Source organism: Schistocerca gregaria, chromosome 5 (assembly GCF_023897955.1).
Source record: "Schistocerca gregaria isolate iqSchGreg1 chromosome 5, iqSchGreg1.2, whole genome shotgun sequence".
Lineage (NCBI taxonomy): Eukaryota > Metazoa > Arthropoda > Insecta > Orthoptera > Acrididae > Schistocerca > Schistocerca gregaria.
The window spans coordinates 555238552-555260890 of NC_064924.1; the positions used below are offsets into that span (position 1 = coordinate 555238552).

The following is a 22339-nucleotide window of genomic DNA, read 5'->3' on the forward strand; positions in this document are numbered from 1 at the left end:
CGGAAACTTAATGCTAATATGTACAACTTGTACTTACTTTAGTGTTACTTTTGTGATAATTTACGTTCAAATTAACACTTTTTGTAACAAAAATGACTTTTTAATAAGTTACAAGCCCATGTCTGATACAACCTCCCCAAAATTTAAACTAGCAAAATGCCAAGTGTAGCAGAAATATAAAAGAATCAATGACATTAATTTGTATAATTCAGTTAAATAACGTTTCATAATACTGTTTACTGTGAAGAAAGTTCCAATACAACCCTTTGAAAAAATTACAATTTGGAAAGATAATGCCCTTCCCCTACATCGTAAGGATAAGTTAGACGCAAATGATGGTGACGTATTTACTGTCATAGATAAGTCGATCGTATGTGGTGCGGTTGTTACAGATTGTGAAAGTCAAATAATCTGCGTAAAGGTATATAACAAATGTGAGCCAAACATGGTATCTGAATGCTTTTATAGACCACCTGCCACAAGAACCGCAGTAGCACAGTGCTTCAGGAGAAACTGGAGAATAACGCAACTAAATTTACTAACCATGCCATTATAATTAGCCGACACCAGTTTGCTAGCTATAGATGCGTTTATTTATAAATAACTTCTGGAAATGATTCCCAGTTTCAAATGTATTTTCTGTGTTCTACGCTATTTATTCCTGATTTTTCTATGTGTGAGGTGCTGAATTGTTTTGTTAGCTTTACGATAGTAATACAAACAATAAAGAGAACAATTCAGTATATCACATATCGAAAACGTTACGAATAGGCATAGCACACACGAAACACACTTGAAATTGGGAATCATTTTCCGAATCGCATCGCGTAAAATATAAATGAAAAGAAAATCATGACTGGTGACAGAAAAGTTATTTCTAATCGAATCCATTGTTTTTAGAATATTAAACTTTCACCTACTATTTCTAATTGATCAAATAGAAAAAATGCTACCTATACAGAGTGAGTCACTAACTATTGCCTCCAAGAATAACTTTGAGCCCGCCGGGGTGTCTGAGCGGTTCTAGGTGCTACAGTCTGGAACTGCGCGACCGCTAAGGTCGCAGGTTCGAATCCTGCCTCGGGCATGGATGTGTCTGATGTCCTTAGGTTAGTTAGGTTTAAGTAGTTCTAAGTTCTAGGGGACTGATGACCTTAGAAGTTAAGTCCCACAGTGCTCAGAGCCATTTTTGAATAACTTTGAAAGTATAATAGGAGCTGAAAAGCTTGTGGGACAAAATTTGAGCGGGACAACGGGGGCCATAATATGACGTTGGTTTTTTGTTGCTAGGTGGGGTCGCTGCAGAGATATGAAGCTCAACTTTTTTTAAAATGGGATGCTATAGTTTGGTACTTATTTTCTAGCGGCTATCGAGACGTATCCAATGATGTGTAACAGTAAGGTCTTTGAAGGTCAACGAAGGTCACAAAGGTGGCATGAACGTCTATTTACAGAAGTTGTTTTAAGTGAAGACCATTAGTATCAATGCAGTGCTGCAATCTTCTTATCATGGACTGAGTGGTATTCCTTATCACATCGGCACTTATGGAAGCATATGCTGTGACAATTCTCTCTCGCATATCTTTAGGTGTAGTTGGAACGTCTTTATAAACAATGTCTTTTACGAATCACCACAAGAAAAAAATCCAGAGGCGACAAGTCTGGCGAACGAGCTTGATACGACACATCTCCGCGTCCAATCTAACGATTTGGGAATTGTCTCTGCAACTCATTTCTAGCCATCAGCGAAAAATGTGCCGGACACACATTGTGTTGATCCACATCCTGTTCCTTGTTCCTAATGGTATTTCTTCCATATAACAGACCTAATGTTTCTTGCAGGAATGTGGTGTACTTCCTACCATTAAGATTTCCTTCGATGAAAGAGGGTCCTATAATTCTGTCCTCCAGAACCCCCCCACCATACATTCACCGACCACAGCTTTTGGTGGGCAACTCGCCCAGCCAACATGGATTTTCAGTTGCCCAATAATGCATATTATGCAAATTAAAATTTCCATGGTTCGTGAATGTAGCCTCGTCAATAAATATAATCATATTAATAAATGTGTCATCCCTCTAAATCTGAAGTTGAGCTCATCGGCAGAATTCAATGCGACGTATTCAATCTGTATCAGTTAATTCTTGGTGGAGACTGACATGGTAAGGATGATATTGATGGCGATGCAGAACACGTACAACACTTCTCTGGCTCATGTCAGATTCCCTTGCGATGTGACGCGAACTAACACCAGGATCTCGAACCACAGTGGCAAGAGTACCAATTTCCATTTCCTTGTTAGTAATTTTCCTTTGCCGGATATGTTTCCGATGCGTTAAAGGTCCAGTTGTTCTCAATTTATCATACACATATTTAAATGTACGACGTATAGGGTTAGTACATTGACGATATCTTTCAGCGTGTAAGTCTCCAGCTCTCAATGAATATCGTGCCATTATCCGTAAATGAGAAGCTTATCGACCTGTTCTTCGAAGGGAAACATAATTCACATTCGCTCGATTCAACAATACTAGTCTTACCGTTCCTAATAGTGTTGTATTGCGAAACCGTTGAGTGGCGTTTACACGTCAATGGCACGTTGTATGGAAACGCCGTATTTGGCGAAAATTTGTTATTTCCACGATATACGAAAGAGATTTGGCAGAGCATGTGATTCGATAAGTGCTGAAGTGATAAGGAAAACCACTCAATCCATGATAAAAAGATTGCAGCACTGCACTGATACCAATAGTCATCACTTCGAACACCTTCTGTAAATGGACGTTCAAGCCACCTTTTTGAGATTCGTTGATCTTCAAAGACCTTACTGTTACACATCACTGGATTCGTCTCGATAACCGCTTCAGAAAATAAGTACCAAACTATTGCATTCCATTAAAAAAAAAAGTTGACCTTCATATCTCTGAAGCGACTCCACCTAGCAACACAAAACCAACGTCATATTATGGGCCTACGCAACTTTTGTCCTACAAACCTTTCAACTCCTATCATACTTTGGGAGTTATTCTTGGTGGCGATAGTTAGTGACTCACCTTGTAGAATGGTATACACACACCATTCATACTGGTGCCAGAAACAGGGACGTGTGGATATAACTAAAATGCGCTGATTTTGAAGTAATGAAGACCCACCATGGTTCAACAGCTGCGATAGACGGCTGCTACGAAAGCAAAGAGAGCTTCTCCACAGATTTAAACGAATTCAAAGACCTGTTGACAAAGAGCGTTTTGTACCATCGAATATGACAGGAAGTCCTAACAAGTCAGAAAGCAGATCGAAATCATCTGTACAGTTGCTCAGTCGCCATACTAACACCGAAACCGAAGATAAAAGAGAGAAGGTCGAAATTGTTTTACTGCAGGAAAATGTAATAACATTCCTTCTTTCCATCATCCCACGAGCTCAGAAGAGGCAAACAATATTGATCACGGAGTAGAAAATCAACCAAAGTCACTCTACATGATACAGCATCTGCATAAATGAGGCGACAGTAAGATACTACAGAGATTTGGTGAAATAAATTGCTTCCTTGCTAAGGACAGTTTACCGTTCATCGTTAGTACAATGAAGGTTATCAGGCGATTTTTTTTAAGCGCAGGTCACGCCCATTTTCAACAATAGTCGTCAGAATGTTGCAGATAATTATAGGTCCGACGTTGAGATCTAAATGTTCTAGAATTACGGAACATGATTATGCTACACATTATGATGTTTTTGGAGAAGGAAATTCTCTTCTATACAAATTAACATGGATTCTGTAAACAGGGATCTAAAGAAATACAGCTCACTATGTCCGTCTTGAAGTCCAGATGGCCATAGACAGCTGCACCGAGATTGATTCTGTGTTCATTTACTCCCTGATTGGATCAGATCTGTGACTGGTTTCGAGGCTTCCTTCTAATAGGTAGAACTCAACAAATTGTTCTTAATGAGACATAAGTAGTGCATTACTGTCGGTATGAAATAAACTTCAAATGGCTTTTGGGGTCATATTACAGATGAACTTTCAACTACCACGGAATACGCCAAATCGTACCATGCTCAGGCAAGTGTGCCTGCTAAATTTCACTGACCTCAGCATCAGTACTTCCTTATCATTCTGCGAACCACATACAACAATGTGGCAAGGATATGGAAGGGAGGGAAAGGGCCCCCACCCAGCCAAGCCCACCCCACCCCTGTTCGGCAACCAATTGCTTGCAGTGCAGTAGTGAAACTATGATCTGAAGAAATCGTGAGGATAATTTAATATACACTCCTGGAAATTGAAATAAGAACACCGTGAATTCATTGTCCCAGGAAGGGGAAACTTTATTGACACATTCCTGGGGTCAGATACATCACATGATCACACTGACAGAACCACAGGCACATAGACACAGGCAACAGAGCATGCACAATGTCGGCACTAGTACAGTGTATATCCACCTTTCGCAGCAATGCAGGCTGCTATTCTCCCATGGAGACGATCGTAGAGATGCTGGATGTAGTCCTGTGGAACGGCTTGCCATGCCATTTCCACCTGGCGCCTCAGTTGGACCAGCGTTCGTGCTGGACGTGCAGACCGCGTGAGACGACGCTTCATCCAGTCCCAAACATGCTCAATGGGGGACAGATCCGGAGATCTTGCTGGCCAGGGTAGTTGACTTACACTTTCTAGAGCATGTTGGGTGGCACGGGATACATGCGGACGTGCATTGTCCTGTTGGAACAGCAAGTTCCCTTGCCGGTCTAGGAATGGCAGAACGATGGGTTCGATGACGGTTTGGATGTACCGTGCACTATTCAGTGATCCCTCGACGATCACCAGACGTGTACGGCCAGTGTAGGAGATCGCTCCCCACACCATGATGCCGGGTGTTGGCCCTGTGTGCCTCGGTCGTATGCAGTCCTGACTGTGGCGCTCACCTGCACGGCGCCAAACACGCATACGACCATCATTGGCACCAAGGCAGAAGCGACTCTCATCGCTGAAGACGACACGTCTCCATTCGTCCCTCCATTCACGCCTGTCACGACACCACTGGAGGCGGGCTGCACGATGTTGGGGCGTGAGCGGAAGACGGCCTAACGGTGTGCGGGACCGTAGCCCAGCTTCATCGAGACGGTTGCGAATGGTCCTCGCCGATACCCCAGGAGCAACAGTGTCCCTAATTTGCTGGGAAGTGGCGGTGCGGTCCCCTACGGCACTGCGTAGGATCCTACGGTCTTGGCGTGCATCCGTGCGTCGCTGGGGTCCGGTCCCAGGTCGACGGGCACGTGCACCTTCCGCCGACCACTGGCGACAACATCGATGTACTGTGGAGACCTCACGCCCCACGTGTTGAGCAATTCGGCGGTACGTCCACCCGGCCTCCCGCATGCCCAGTATACGCCCTCGCTCAAAGTCCGTCAACTGGACATACGGTTCACGTCCACGCTGTCGCGGCATGCTACCAGTGTTAAAGACTGCGATGGAGCTCCGTATGCCACGGCAAACTGGCTGACACTGACGGCGGCGGTGCACAAATGCTGCGCAGCTAGCGCCATTCGACGTCCAACACCGCGGTTCCTGGTGTGTCCGCTGTGCCGTGCGTGTGATCATTGCTTGTACAGCCCTCTCGCAGTGTCCGGAGCAAGTATGGTGGGTCTGAAACACCGGTGTCAATGTGTTCTTTTTTCCATTTCCAGGAGTGTATAATATCAATGTAAGCGCAAACTATGATATAGTATCTGAACTGCCTTTATTACCAAACATTTAGCCAACTATGCTTGCATTACAAACTTCCAAAAATTCGTTTAAGATCTAGCTCACCAGTAACACTGGTATTTTTTTTGGCAGTTTACTAATACACAGCGTCACCGGTTCAGATCCGGTCCAACTGTCTCGGTGGACAAGTAAGAGCAAACTCAAAGCAACGGCTGAATAACAACCGAGCATAGCACTTTGAAGATGTGGCCGTGGAACTTGAGTTCCGTGCCACCCTCTGACGGCGGAAGGACTGAGGGAGGGTGCAGTAATGCGCCAACTCTATGGTCAAGGAGAATAGTGGCTGGACGAGAACAGGCCACTGCTAGTGACTGTACGAAACGGGCAGAAAAACGTGGTCGTATTGGGCCTATCGTCAGTCATAGCCCGAATCCGAGTCTTCCACTCCACTCGTCTCTTACGCATATATCTATATATATCAAAACTCTCAGCCAATGGGCGTTTAGATCGCTGTTGCCAGGCGGATCTGGCGTCACGTTTGCGAACGTTATGACGAAAGTTTGTCTCGGAACACTGTCTTCGATTGTAAGACCCTACTCCCGAATAGTCGGATCTTGTCCCTACTAAGGTTGCACAACGCTGCCTCCTATAATGTTATCATTACTGCTTCTTGCTGACGCATAATTGTCAACTGTACATGTAGCCTGGCTGCTACTGAGCATAAATGTGTGTAATAATTAGCATAAACACGTGAAGGGAATGCACGTATGCGTTGCAAGTGGTGGAACAGCTTCTCATAACCCACACATTTCTGTAGTCAAATCTAAGCGACGTTAAAGTCGAGCAGAAGGCGACGCCACTGGGCATCGGATGACTATAAATAAGTGACTCGGAATGAGGAATCACCCTTTTCCATGTGGCAGTCAGACGGAGGTGTTTGGGTTTACCGAATGCCTAGAGAACGTTAGCTGCTTTTGGGAGTAGTGCTTACCGTGAAATACTGTGTGCTGGTGGCGTTACAGTGTGAGGGTGTTTTTCATGGCTAGTATGTGCTCCGTGTTTTTCGTGGGTGGAGTGTGGTCCTCTCTTTGCGCTCAAGAAAACCCTACATGTGAAAGGATGGGAATACACTGTTTTCTACTGCGAACAGTAGTAGAACAGTTCGGGGACGACCGTATTAGCTTGACAGTGGCCCCTATCATAAAGCAGCGTCTACAGAAAAAAATTGCTCTGAGCACTATGGGACTTAACTTCTGAGGTCATCAGTCCCCTAGAACTTAGAACTACTTAAACCTAACTAACCTAAGGACATCACACACATCCATGCCCGAGGCAGGATTCGAACCTGCGACCGTAGCGGTCGCGCGGTGTCAGACTGTAGCGCCTAAAACCGCTCGGCCACACTGGCCGGCCAGAGTCTCAACCCAATGGAACACCTTTGGGATGAGTTACAAGGTGAACTTAGTTCCAGACTGCAGCGTCCAAAATCGCTACCTCCTATCTGGTTTAGGCACTTGAGGAAGAGCCGGCCGCGGTGGTCTCGCGGTTCTAGGCGCGCAGTCCGGAACCGTGTGACTGCTACGGTCGCAGGTTCGAATCCTGCCTCGGGCATGGACGTGTGTGATGTCCTTAGGTTAGTTAGGTTTAAGTAGTTCTAAGTTCTAGGGGACTGATGACCACAGCAGTTGAGTCCCATAGTGCTCAGAGCCATTTGAACCATTTGAACTTGAGGAAGAATAAGCATCCATTCCTCCACAGGCATTCAGATACCTCACTGAATGTGTCCCCATCAGAGTGGACACAAGCCACTTTAATGTCCTCCATTAGATGTCCGGATACTTTTGATCAGAAGTGTACTTCGTCGGCTTATGGCGGAGTTTCAAGGACAGCGTGCGACGTAACCGATGAAAGTCTCGGTAATAAACGAGGACAGCACGCGACGTAACAGATGAAAGCCTCGCTAATAAAATATCTCTTACTTGCTTGCACAATATTTGTAACTGGGGCTGTTTTCCATTTTAAGTGCTCGCCCTGCGGCCAAGCCTGCGCTATTTATTCCAGCCGACTGCGGCCGATGGTCGCGTGTCCGACGGCAGCCGGCATTTGCATCTTATAAGTGTGAGGCTGGTCTGCATTTAAAGTGGAGATGCGTCAGCCGGCCCCAGGCCCTCGTCACCCCCTAATCTCGCAGCCCCGGGGTGACACAGCCGGCGTGCAAAATCGGGCACAATGACTGGAGCGTGGGGCCGAGCCGCCCCGCTCAAGTGTTTCCGAGAAGGCTACTGAACTGTCCACTGAGTCGCGACCTACAACCCTCAGACTGGTAGTCGAGTGTTCTTCGCTACTGGACGTGGGCGACACTTGAGATCCTGCGTATGATTTAGCCAAACATTTTGCTTGTTTTGTTTTCAGGGCGCAAAAACAACTGGGGTCAAATGGTTCAAATGGCTCTGAGCACTATGGGACTCAACTGCTGTCGTCGTCAGTCCCCTAGATCTTAAACCTAACTAACCTAAGGACATCACACACATCCATGCCCGAGGCAGGATTCGAACCTGGGACCTTAGCGATCGCGCGGTTCCAGACTGTAGCACCTAGAACCGCTCAGCCACTCCGGCTGGCAACTTGGGTCAAAACTATAGAACACAAAGACAGAGGGGAGTTAAAAAACGACTAAACGTCAATCTCAACTGACATAAGAGAACACAGCTAAAAACAGGGACATGGAGAAAGGGCTACAAAATACAGCCCGTGCGTCATTTATCTAAAACGACCGATAACTCAGACGGAAAATCCAAATGGGAACGTAAACGGTTAAAAAATGGGCATTCCATCAGGAAGTGGAGGACAGCTAAAACTTGGGCGCAATGTGTACAAAGTGGTGGGGGAGCCAAACATTTTGCTTCTTATGTACGTCTGTAGACTTTCGTGGCCGTTGTCACTGAAGTTAAAATCTTCTGGGATATCAGCCCGCGTCATGTTTCTTCTAAAATGTTCGACGTTTCGACCCCTCCGCTGGGATCTTCCTCAGAATCTTTTGGTGTCCACTACTGCTTTATAAGTGGATACGACACTTCTCTCTGACTGTGTTCCAGCAGTGGTGGACACCAAAAGATCATGAGGAAGATCCCAGCAGAGGGGTCGAAACGTCGAACATTTTAGAAGAAACATGACACGGCCTGATATCCCAGAAGATTTTAACTTCATTTTGCTTCTTTGCTGAGACCATTGGTGGGCAAATGCCCACGCGCATCTCATCACATCCGTAACTCAGCGAACTATGTTAATAGACTGAGGCCTCTCCACCTAAGCAATTGGGGCCGTTTCGATGTGGTATCTTTTTTTTATTTACAAATGTTCCTCTCGCAGATTCCTTGGCACTAACTGGCAACAGGTTTTAGGTGGACATCACTGCTTTGTTTCGGCACACCCTTTACTGAACCTGTTTTGTGTTGAAACAAGAATATTTTTAACAAACTGATGCTGCGTCGTGGGCAGCCCTCTCTCTCGTTTGGTGGAAAACCTTTTTATAGTGTGTTTCAAGGTGGCAGCGCTTGCATCAGCTGCTGGTTGTCTGCCTTTCTTTGGTGTCTTGGTTCGACGGACGAATGATGACTCTGTGGGGCATTCAGCTTATTGTAAGCCCACTCATACTGATTTGTATTTGCAAGCGTCAAGTTATCATCACCCATCGCAGATTATGAGCAAACTTAAAACACTCGTACACAGAGCCCACAGAGTTCCAGATCTAGATAGTTTGCCTAAAGAGCTCGCCCATCTAAGGACAGTGTTCAGGAAAAAATGATATCCTACCTGACAGATTAACAGGGCACTATCAGTTAGAACCAAGAACGACAAAGCGGATAGGGCAAAATCTTTAGCTTCTCTGCTTTTCGTGGACAATATTTCGTTTAAAACAACAAGAAAAATTTCAATTGAAACTGGTTTCACATCCATTATCTGATAATCACAAACCTTCTGGGATCTGTGAAGGTCGACTTGTTATTGCAGGAGGCCCGAATTTACAAAATACACTGACGCGCCATAACATTATGATCATCTGCTCAATACGTTGTCTGCCCGTTTTTGGAACGAAATACATAATATTCTGCGTATCAGGGATCCGACAGATTGTTGGTAGGTTTGTGGAGGCATGTGGCATTAGATGTTTACGCACAGGTCATGGAATTCTCCTTAATAACGGGCCGCTGGTTTGGGTACTTGGTGATGGCGCTCGATACCGACCCAGATGTGGTCCATAAATGTACGTCAGGCGAATTTAGTTACCGAGACATCAACATGGGTTCACTATAATGCTCCTCAAACCACTGTAGCACGGTTCTGGTTCTGAGACACGGACAATTATACTGCCGGCGGGAGAGACATGAACCATGAAGTGATGCAGATGGTTCACAGCTGTCAGCGTGTCTTCGATCATTGCCACAGGTCCCATGCAGGCGCAGGAGAATGTCTCCCATATTTTTCATTGGCCCCAGCAGCCTGCGCCTTTCATGGCCTGCACGTTACGAGCCGCAGTTCGCCGCGATGACGGCGTCTGTGGAGAGCGACCTAGCGTAGCAAAAATGTGGTTCACCCGAAGAGCAGGCACGTTTCCATTGATCGACTGGTTGAATCCAGATGGTCCCGTGCTCACAGCAATTGTTGGGTCAACATGTGAACACGTAGGACTGCTCTGCTGCGGTGCTCCATGTTCAACCACGTACGACGAACGGTGTGCTCCGAAACACTTGTGTGTGCGCCTGCACTGTGCTACCTTGGCAGACATGCCACAGATCACCAGCCGTTCTACTGTACAGAGCAGACGAGCCTCCGAACACCACGTTCTGGGAAGAGTCCTGGACGTCAGACAGCGTGAAATTCGAGAAACTTTGACGTTTTCGAGATACTCTCCATCTCCATCTACATTATTACTCTGCAATTCACATTTAAGTGCTTGGAAGAGGGCTCATCATACTACCTCTCTACCATTCCACTCTCGAACAGCGCGCGGGAAAAACGAACACCTAAACGTTTCTGTTCGACCTCTGATTTCTCTTATTCTATTTTGATGATCATTCCTACCGATGTAGGTTGGGCTCCACAAAACATTTTCGCATTCGGAAGAGAAAGTTGGTGACTGAAATTTCGTAAATAGATCTCGCCGCGACGAAAAATGGCTTAGCTTTAATAACTTCCAACCCAACTCGCGTATCATATCTGCCACACTCTCTCCCCTATTACGTGATAATAGAAAACAAGCTGCCCTTTTTTGCACCCTTTCGATGTCCTCCGTTAATCCCACCTGATAAGTATCCCACACCGCGCAGCAATATTCTAACAGAGGACGAACGAGTGTAGTGTAAGCTGTCTCTTTAGTGGACTTGTTGCATCTTCTAAGTGTCCTGCCAATGAAACGCAACCTTTGGCTCGCCTTCCCGACAAAACCCTATTGCAAACCGACGTCAATGATATAGGTCTGTAGTTCGATGGATTATTCCTACTACCCTTCTTAAATACTGGTGCGACCTGCGCTATTTTCCAGTCTGTAGGTACAGATCTATCGGTGAGCGAGCGGTTGTATATTATTGCTAAGTAGGGAGCTATTGTATCAGCGAAATCTGAGAGGAACGTAATCGGTATACAATCTGGACCTGAAGACTTGCCCGTATCAAGCGATTTGAGTTGCTTCACAGCCCCTAAGTTATCTACTTCTAAGAAACTCATGCTAGCAGCTGATCGTGTTTCAAATTCTGGAATGTTCAGTTCTTCTTCCCTGAGGAATAATAATTAGGCCTTTGTCAAAGTAACTTAGCTCATTTGATTTCCCGATTTGCAACTCATATCTTCGCTAGGATGATCCCCCGTCCGAGTTTCGTCCGCTAATATAATTTTGTTACCGCGTTACGTGCACACAAAGCCACCAGGCGGCATCCAACGTCCTGATAGGCGGTGGTCATCATGTTTTGGCTCATCAGCGTACCTTGTTCTCATCAGAATCGGCAGCAAACCAACACAGACAACGGTAGTTCAGGTATACATGAGGTTGTCGCAAACTGAAGATGAAGAGAGAGATAAAGTGAGGAGATTGAACGGGTAATTCAGAAAGTACAGGGAGATGAAAATCTAACAGTCGTGGGGGGCTGGAATGCGGTTGTAGGGGACGGATTGGAAGAAAGGATTAGGGAGGATTTGGGCTTGGCACTAGGAATGACAGAGGAGAAAGACTGAGTTCTGTGATAAATTTCAGAAAATTCTCTGTTCAAGAATCACAAGAGGAGCAGAAGTCAGATAGTGTAAGTAAGACGTACCCGGAGTAGATATAGACTCAGGTCACAATCTAGTAGTGATGAAGAGTAGGCTGAAGCCCAAGCGTCTAGTCACGAAGAATCAGTACGCAAAGAAAATGGATACGGAAGTACTGAGGAATGAAGATATACACTTGAAGCTCTTTGAAGCTACAGAACTGCGGTAAAGAATAGCTCAGTGGGCAGTTCGGTTGAAGAGGAATTGGCATATCTAAAAAGCGCAATCACGGAAGCTGGAAAGAAAAACATAGGCACAAAGGAGGTAACTGCAAAGGAATCATAGATAACAGAAGAAATACTTCAACTGATCGATGAAAGAAGGAAGTACAAAAAGGAAATACATGAACACAGAAATACAAGTCGAAAAGGAATGAAATAAATAGGACGTGCAGAGAAGCTAAGACGAAATGGTTGAATGAAAAATGTGAAGAAATCGAAAAAGAAATGACTGTCGGAAAGACTGACTCAGCATCTAGAAGAGACAAAACTGCCTTCGGTGAAATGAAGCGCAAAGGTGGTAACATTAGAAGTGTAATGGGATTTCCACTGTTCAGTGCTAAAGAGAGAGGTGGAAAGAGTACACTGAAGCCCTCTATGAGGGAGGGATTTGACTGATTTGATAGACGAAGGGACAGGTGTCGATATAAACTGATAGAGAATTATCGCACAAGCTTAACAGCTCATGCATTCAATTTTCTGACGAGAATAATATACAGAAAAATGGAAAATAAAATTGAGGATCTATTACATGACGATCAGTTTGCCTTTAGGAATAGCAAAGGTATCAGAGAGGCAGTTCTGACGTTTTGGTTGATAATGGAAGCAAACTAAAAGAAAATCAAGACACGTTCATAGGTCTGATCGACCTGTAAACAGTGTTCGACAATGTGAAAGGGTGCAAGATGTTAGAAATTCTGAGGAAAGTAGGATAAACTATAGGGAGAGACGGGTGATACGAAACAGGTACAAGAGCCAAGAGAGAATAATACGAGTAGAAGACCGAGAACGAAGCACTCGGATGAAAGAGGGTGTGAGAAAGGAATGTAGTCTTTCGCCTCTACTGTTCGATCTCTCCATCGAAGAAGTAATTCTGGCCGGCGTTGCCGAGCGGTTCTAGGCGCTACAGTCTGGAACCGGGCGACCGCTACGGTCCCATAGAGCACAGATCCATTTTTTGAAGAAGCAATGAAGGATATGCTGAATGGAGTGAACAGTCTATGGCGAGAACGCGTGATTCTCTGTCCACAGCCGAAAAAAATGGTTCAAATGGCTTTTAGCACTATAGGACTTAACTTCTAAGGTCATCATCCCCTATAACTTAGAACTACTTAAGCCGAACTTACCTAAGGACATCACACACTTCCATGCCTGAGGCAGCATTCGAACCTGCCACCGTAGCGGTCGCGCGATTCCAGACTTTAGCGCCTAGAACCGCTCGGCCACCCCGGCCGGCCCACATCCGATTTAAGGTGACAAGTGACTGAACTACGGCAGACGACGCATCTTGTAGAATCGAATTTATACTGGTGTCCTAACCTAACCACAACCTCGTGATGTGCTATGTATCCGGGAAAACGGCGATCAGCAGCCGCTTTTTCCACGACTATTAAAGCTGACCTATACGAGCAAATTTAAGACAAAAAAAAACTTCAGTACTAAAAGCGAGCTGTAATTTCTTGCTTTCATTGGTTACATGAAACTATACACGCACTGGATGTACGAAGTGACGCACACCAATCGCAGAACAGTATTTGTTGGCACTCGGTTACAGATTAGAGGCGACCTACATCTACATCTACATACATACTGCGCAATCCACCATACGGTGCGTGGCGGAGGGTACCTCGTACCACAACTAGCATCTTCTCTCCCTGTTCCACTCCCAAACAGAACGAGGGAAAAATGACTGCCTATATGTCTCTGTACGAGTCCTAATCTCTCTTATCTTATCTTTGTGGTCTTTCCGTGAAATATAAGTTGGCGGCAGTAAAACTGTACTGCAGTCAGCCTCAAATGCTGACCCAGGCAGATTCCAATCGAAAAAGGAATTATGAAAAGAAATAGAGCAAATAAAGAAGTCAGTAGGATGATGAAAATGACGAGACACAGGAATGAAAATTGAAAATTATATTTGAACCAATTAATTCAATAAAAATAATAATCAAAAATAATAATAAAAAATTATATCACCTGACGAGAGTGGTGCCTGTGCCTGTGTGTGTGTGTGAGTGTGTGAATGTGTGTGAATGTGTGTGTATGTGTGTGTGTGTGTGTGTGTGTGTGTGTGTGTGTGTGTGTGCGTGTGTGCGTGTGTGTGTGTGTGAGTGCGTGTGTGTGTGTGTGTGTGTGTAAGCGTGTGCGTGTGTGCACGCGAGCGGGAGTGCGCGCGCAGTTTGTTTTTGGTGTGGTTTTCATGTCTGCAGAATGAAAGGGGCAATCCCAGAATTCGGGTTCCAACACATCAAGAAAGAAAGCCGGACAAGGAATTGGAAGTGAACTGACGATTTGTTGTGGCAGTTTGGGGATGGCGAACAATCCCGGCGTGACGCTGTACGCTCTGATTGGAGGCAACAAGCCCCAACACGCGAAGTACCAAGTAACAAGTAATTTTAATGATAAGACTAGAGCAGCGCAGCCGCCGCTGGTACTCACCCTGCGGCCCGCCTCGTTGTTGTGCAGGTTCATGACTGCGCGCGCCGCCTCCCGCGAGCCCTTCTTCAGCGGTTTCTCCCGCTCGTTGGCGTCCGCGAACTCCGTCGAGAACCTGCAGACATAAGTTGGCCGCTACATTTGTGGCGAGGTGCAGTATTTCGCAATAAATCGCACTGTCCGCTACCAGCCAGACGAGAAGCCAACCAGCCAATCTGCAACACAACATCTCTAAGCTCACCGACCCAAAAGTTAGTCACCCTCAGGACACATTACGCTATTAGCGAGTAAGACCACATGTAGCCTTGATGATGATGCAAGCTCGACGAGGAATAATGTCCATAAGTTCTTCCGTGTACCCCATCACCAGCTCGATCACTCATTGGTGATTAGATCCAGCAGAGCTACTAAACCGCAAGGATGTTGATCTATACGCTTACCAGATTTCCCAGATCGTCCTAGACGTTTTCTATAGGATTCACACTGGCTGATAGTCCGCCCCCAGTTGCCTGAGTGGTCAGCGCAACAGACTGTCAATCCTAAGGGCCCGGGTTCGATTACCGGCTGGGTCGGAGATTTTCTCCGCTCAGGGACTGGGTATTGTGTTGTCCTAACCATCATCATTTCATCCCCATCGACGCGCAAGTCGCCGAAGCGGCGTCCAATCGAAAGACTTGCACCAGGCGAGCGGTCTACCCGTCTGCCCTCGTCACACGCCATTATTATTAACTGCTGATACAGTGTGATAGAGCGTCTGAGTGAGCTCCAACTGGTAGAGTATGTGTGTAATCCTACTGAAACGCGTCAGGATGTAGCCTGCTTCACTCTTCATTATAATTATGCACATTTATTTAACCAGTAACATGATAGTCAGATTTTGTTCTCGAGAATACAAGGTATACACAATGTAGGGTTCAAGTCTCAAGGGGCATGAGTGATGACTGCTGTTTCCTAATTGTAATACATCTTGCTGCACTGAATCTCTATGTAGAGCGCTGGACTAGGTTCAAAATGGCTCTGAGCACAATGGGACTTAACTGCTAAGGTCATCAGTCCCCAAGAACTTAGAACTACTTAAACCTAACTAACCTAAGGACATCACATACATCCATGCCCGAGGCAGGATTCGAACCTGCGACCGTAGAGGTCGCGCGGTTCCAGACTGTAGCGCCTAGAACCGCTCGGCCACTCCGGCCGGCCGCTGGACAAGGGTTGCCTTTAGAACAGGGGTGGAGGCCACGTCAGCCTCTTGGGAATAAGTTGCTCCCGAGCCATTATAAAGGCGAGAGCCAACGGCCGTTTCACCACCGTCCTTCAGGTGGGCCAGCGCTTTCCCTGCTTGAGGAGATCAACATTTCCTCGAACCGGCGGTGGTGGGTCTGGCGTGGTTCGCCAGCAGCTCTCTGCACTTCCGCCAGACCACGATACTTTCTTTGGAGCGCCCCCGCATAGTGGGCGAGAGAGCCCAGTTGGTAGGCTGTAAAAGATGCGACACCGGCCACTTTCGCAAGTTAAGATCGCTTCGGAACATTGGATGAGCAAAACTCAAAACCATTATCACCAGCTTTGTAGCTTGATAATGCCTCGCTAGGGCCGCTCTTAAAAACACAGTCCGCATGGACTGGACTTACTTGGTGGGAAAGTAAAGCCAAGTGGACTATCGCAGACTATGGGAAAGGTGGCCTACCTCTCATTGGCACTCGCAAATTCCATAAAAACGGCAGACTATTTTACATAATGAACGCGTAATTTTTGAGACGAGATTTCCCAGTGGAAGAGGTTGAGACGTCCGTTTAGACTGGCTTACCACCAGTTTTTGGCGGCTTCGGGAGGGCAGAGACAGAGAGCGCAATTTATTGGATATTCTGGCAGGACTATTCTTGAGAGACAGTTGTGAAGGGGACAGCAGAGGGCAGAAGCTGATGCGTCACGTACTCAGCAGACCTTCACCCGCTGTACTTATTCTCATCTCGTCTCCGTTTAACTTACGGAAGTTTAAGCATCAACGTCGCAAGCGAGGGCATGGGCGCATTTCAATCTCATGATGTTACTCGGTCACTCTCTGTTCTTGGCTCTTGGCCATGACTTCCTTGTTGGATTTTCTCGCATGCTTATCCGTCTTACTTATCAAATCTATGCTATCATCACGATCAGAAAGAACCTACGTATAAATTCTATTAGATTCTGTACGAAACTTTTTTACCAGAGTAATTTCAATTCCTTTTCCAGCCATACCACTCATTCCAATAGTGAACGCGATTATGTCGTGAACTTAAGTTCGGCACTCATTCCTTTCCACAGAGAGAATTTAAATACTTATTTTCGTCCAGTGATAGTTCACATGCGACTAAATTGTCAATAAATCATTGTTTTTTTAATTCCTCATTCACTCCGGTAGACGTCTGTTACGAATGTTACTGTCAAATTTAATAATTTCTTGGAAGAAAAAAATGGCTCTGAGCACTATGGGACTCAACATCTTAGGTCATAAGTCCCCTAGAACTTAAAACTACTTAAACCTAACTAACCTAAGGACATCACACACACCCATGCCCGAGGCAGGATTCGAACCTGCGACCGTAGCAGCCCCGCGGTTCCGGACTGCAGCGCCAGAACCGCACGGCCACCGCGGCCGGTCAATTTCTTGGAAGACTCAGAGCCATGCTTCATACGTCATGGTCATCCTTCCCTTCCGTTTTCTTGTGATACGTCTTTTCCATACGTTTGAATCGTAGTGGAGGGGTTTGCATATCGAGAGGGGATGCTTGGTGCATATTAAAGACTAGTGTGGTAAAGTATGGCTTCTTGAGCTATGAATAGGGCTGTTGCCATCTTAGATGGTGGCGTCCACAGCATACCGTCGGTGCACTCGACCCTTTCCATTATTTGAAAAGAGTCGAAATGCCTACCCACTGTGCTCGATCACACGCCTTCAGTCAGCTGCTGTCCAGTTTGACCCGCTGAAGAGCGCAGCTTTATGCGCCGCGAGGTACCCAACTCCAAATGCTCACTGCATGCAGTTCCCTTCGCAGTGGCTGCTGGGAAGGTGGTTGAGATGCATCTGCAGTTTTTCACACCACAAACTCTCGTCGGGTTTGAAACTGATTGTCCCTGACAACGACTAACACTCGCCTCCTGTTACTGCCGTATAATGTCTTCTTACAACCGTTCTTACAACAACTGTTGCCATGCGTTTTTTCCCATGGCTGCGAGCGGTAGACCACACACGCTGGACGGTGCCCGCTGGTACATGACCAATAGGGTAACATCTTTCACGGCGTACTCGTAGACACGTCTAAACACGATAGTTCCCTTCTGCGATTCAGTCACGTCTCCACATCGACCCAACGAACAAACAAACAAACAAATCAGTTCACTGCCGTTATTTGCGTCAGCGGTCACTCGATGCCGTGGTACCAGTTCTACACTATCCACCGTGCTCTTCAAATGGTTCAAAGCACTATGGGACTTAACATCTATGGTCATCAGTCCTCTAGAACTTAGAACTACTTAAACCTGACTAACCCAAGGACATCACACAACACCCAGTCATCACGAGGCAGAGGAAATCCCTGACCCCGCCGGGAATCGAACCCGGGAACCCGGCCGTGGGAAGCGAGAACGCTACCGCACGGCCACGAGCTGCGGACTCCACCGTGCTGTAAAGCGACTGGTGTGCTCTTTCAAGTGGATGACTAGTATCTGATCCGCTGAATTTCTGAAAGACATTACCTCTACAATAAACCAGATGGAGTCTGTTATCTTGGAAGCTTAGTGAGTAAGTGTCAGACTATAAATCCGTATGTCCGAGTTCGCTCCCCTATGGGCATTAAAAGTTTTTGAGTCACTTAACGCTTCCTATATCCCTGGCAATACGTTGTTTGCGTGGAAAAGACAGAGATGCTCCTTGCTTCGAAGTCCACTTCGAATTGTCGCCCCCCCCCCCCCCCGTCCGTACTATAACTGGCTCACGAAGTCACTTCAAAGGCCGAAGGAAAGCAAGGGCGTATGACCTCCAACAGCGCCATGCCTAGTAAAGCACTGCACAGTTCATACTATCCTTTGTGTTGACGACTCTTAGCGTTCTTTTTTTTAAAAAGTCGATTGAGTGTATTCTTAAAGAAACATCATCTTGTGATACTGTAACACTACAAACAAGCAGGTGCATGGGCCGATATATCGACAACTAGTGGCATTCTTATAATGCTGGTTTTTTTTTCTTGCCCTGACCCTACACACACACACACACAAAACAGCGTAAAGATAAGCCAGCTGACATGACAGTTAGACCTAAGGTCCCATAGAGCAAGTTGATGCCATATTTTTTTGATTTCCAGAAACCTTGCTTTTTATTTATTTATTTCCATCAGGCAAACCACATTTGACCAGACACATTTATGCCACATAATGTAGAAGCAGGACATTTGACTGAGTTCATTACAAAATATAAAACACAATGGATTTATCTAAAATTAAAAAAAAAAATGGTTCAAATGGTTCTGAGCACTAAGGGATTTAACTTCTGAGGTCATCAGTCCCCTGGAACTTGGAACTACTTAAACCTATCTAACCTAAGGAAATCACACACATCCATGCCCGAGGCAGGATTCGAACCTGCGACCGTAGCGGTCACGCGGTTCCAGATTGTAGCGCCTAGAACCGCTCGGTCACCAGGGCCGGCTTATCTAAAATCAACTTATATAAAGCAAGGCGATCAAGTCTGTCAGTTAATTAGTCTAAGATACATTAGACTGACTGCAGCATTACAATAAAAACATACATTATTAATATAAAATATAACTATGTACATACAGAAGTATTCATAGTGAAACATGTGAAAAGCTTCTCAAATTTCAAGGATCTATTTTACAAAAACGGATGAAATGGCAAATACATTTGTCAGCGGGCCTAATCATGCAACTAAGAGCTATTCTGAGGGAAAAACAGTCCTTTTTTTAAATACTGTGGAATGGAATTGTTCTTGTCACATTCTATCAGTATATGTACAATGTTCTCTGCAATGAGGCGTTAATCACAGTTTGTATTCAGCACATTCTATCAGTACATGTACAATGTCCTCTGGAATGAGGGAGGAAGCACAGTTTGTAGAGGGCGTTAATTTTAATAACTGTCTCGTTTTGTTAGTATTCATATGATCTGATCTTCGTCTGTTTATAATAACAGTTTCTTTTCTCGTCAGCGCAGACTTGATTCATCAAGGGTGGCATGGAGTCTGTCACCGAATTGCCCAATATCGCGTGTCTTTTCGATACAGTGAGTCTAGTAAACGAAATACACGCTTACAAAATAGACCAAGTGTTCGTGAGTGACAGAATGTGAGATAATGAATGCTTGATTGTAACTCCAGCACGTTATTTTGAATGAAAATACCTACATACGCAAAAGTGTGCAATAATGAAAGAATGCTTCAATCAGTCATCGTCCCACAACGTGGCATAATGTTTTCATTTAGATAATAAGTGAATTTTGACTGATCTTTCCGTTCCGATGACGGAATCTAAATCAATTGTGCTGATAACACACAAACTGGATGCTGGTGTTGAATCTGGTGTTTAGGCAAGAATCTGGTGTGTAGGCTATTATGCTGCCGTCCTTTCTTGTAAAGGGTGGTACAGGGAAGGAAGTGCTATTTAAAATTCTGGTTGAAAGATCACGTTCTATGATCTATCAACTCTTGCTTTCATGATCTGGAAGCCCTGCTGTTCGTGGATTATGAAAAGAGCTAACTTCGCTACAAGTGCAAAATTGAGCCTTCTCAGGTTACCTAGCGTTTTTCTTTTAGCTGACCAACAACCCACGCTGACGGGAACAGCACTTGTATACAGGACATGGCACAGCGTTTTGGTCAGAAACAGGAGTGCTCCACGTCGGTGGAAGACGCGGGTTACGTCAAGGAGGAGAGCGTTGAGGTCGGCGCACACAGAGCCAGAGCTCTGAAAGGAGTCGCCCTTTAACGCTTCCGAGACTGCTGGGACGTGGAGTGCCGAACACAATGGCCCATATTTATAACGTCAGCAAGGAGGATCTTCGGGGATGACTGTGCTGATCGCAGGCCCCTCAGGAATGCTGCCAGCACCTTCCACCCTCCAGGAGGCGGCGCTCGCTCTTACGTCAGTGGAGCCCAGGTTCTGGTGTCACCTCAGAGTTCTCCCAAGCGTCAAGTGGTGAGTAGCAGCCGGAACTGTCATACGTAAGCTACTCATAAAGGCGACACAAATTGCTGTAACTTTGTCAAAAAGCATAGATTCGTTTTCTTTTTCTGATAATGGCCCGTTCATGCTATCGTAAGATACTGCAGACTTCTTGTACGCGTAATGTTCTGTATAGTTACGTTTAACGTGCGCTATTTAACACTAAACCGGATGGTAATACTCTGCTGGCTTCTTACGTATCAGAATGGTACTTGCAGAACTCCGGCCGCGGTGGCCGTGCGGTTCTAGGCGCTGCAGTCCGGAACCGCGTGACTGCTACGGTCGCAGGTTCGAGTCCTGCCTCGGGCATGGATGTGTGTTATGTCCTTAGGTTAGTTAGGTTTAAGTAGTTCTAAGTTCTAGGGGACTGATGACCTAAGATGTTAAGTCCCATAGTGCTCAGAGCCATTTGACCCAACTTGCAGAACGGTGGCTTCATACAGGATGATTTTTCACAGCGTATACAAACTCTGGGAACAACAAAGATCTAATAATCTTATGTCCAGAAATGCATGGTTTCCACGCTAAGGCCCATTTACTCAATCATACCTTGTTACGGAGGCTGCGGTCTAATACGCGCCGTACCATGCAGCCACTATTCCAATACGCGTGGTGTCATCCTAGAGTTGGTACTGATCCTGGTTCGTCATGCCCTAACGCACCCTCCTGCGACAGTAATAGGTAATGTTGTGTGCGATTCACTTCTCTTGTTGATTCACCTTGTAGTGGATGTGATACAGCCTTGTACACAATGGTTCCGTATTCGAATCGAGAGCTTTCCAGCATGGTGTTTACCTACGGAAAGGCAAATGGCAATGCGCGGTGGGCAGCAGGATTGTATCAGGCGGCCTATCCCCACCAACAACAACCATAGCATTCAATGTTTGCAACAGTGTTCCGCCGTTTCAGACAGGGTCGTTTCAGGAAGCAGGAAATCATGAAGGACATACACGAAATATTCGGACGCTAGACCTGGACAACGTGATCAACACTGTGGAAGGCGACCGCCGTGTCAGTAGCAGGCAGTGGGCCCGCCAGTACAGGGTAAGCCATACGACCGTGTCAAACATCCTCCATGACAATTGTTACTAACCTTATCATTTACAGCGCGTGCAGGGCTTACTAGCGACAGACTTTCCACATCTGGAGTGTTTTGTAATTGGTTTCTTCGCCATGCAACCACGATTCCGGGATTTGTGTCATCCATCCCATTCACGAATGAGCCCATCCTTACATGGAGTGTTATCTTCAACTTCCACAACCGTCATCTGTGGGACTGTATGTATAACACCTACGGTATGGTGACAACGAATCATCAGCATTGGTGCAACCGGTATGTGTGGGCCGGGATAATCAGCGACCTACACTATGTAATCAAAGGTATTCGGACATCTGGCCGAAAATGACTTACAAGTTAGTGGCGCCCTCCATCGGTAATGCTGGAAATCAATATGGTGCTGGC

The 22339-nt window shown here is 45.9% G+C and overlaps 1 protein-coding gene across 1 annotated transcript in view; it reads right to left on the minus strand.

Annotated features, from left to right (window-relative positions):
• LOC126272703 (protein Wnt-5b-like) overlaps window positions 1-22339 on the minus strand; it is a 542678-nt gene that overhangs the window by 162036 nt on the left and 358303 nt on the right. The window contains exon 4 of the mRNA XM_049975739.1: window positions 14669-14780. Coding sequence (XP_049831696.1) covers window positions 14669-14780 — 112 coding nt within the window. The remainder of the gene's footprint in view (window positions 1-14668; window positions 14781-22339) is intronic.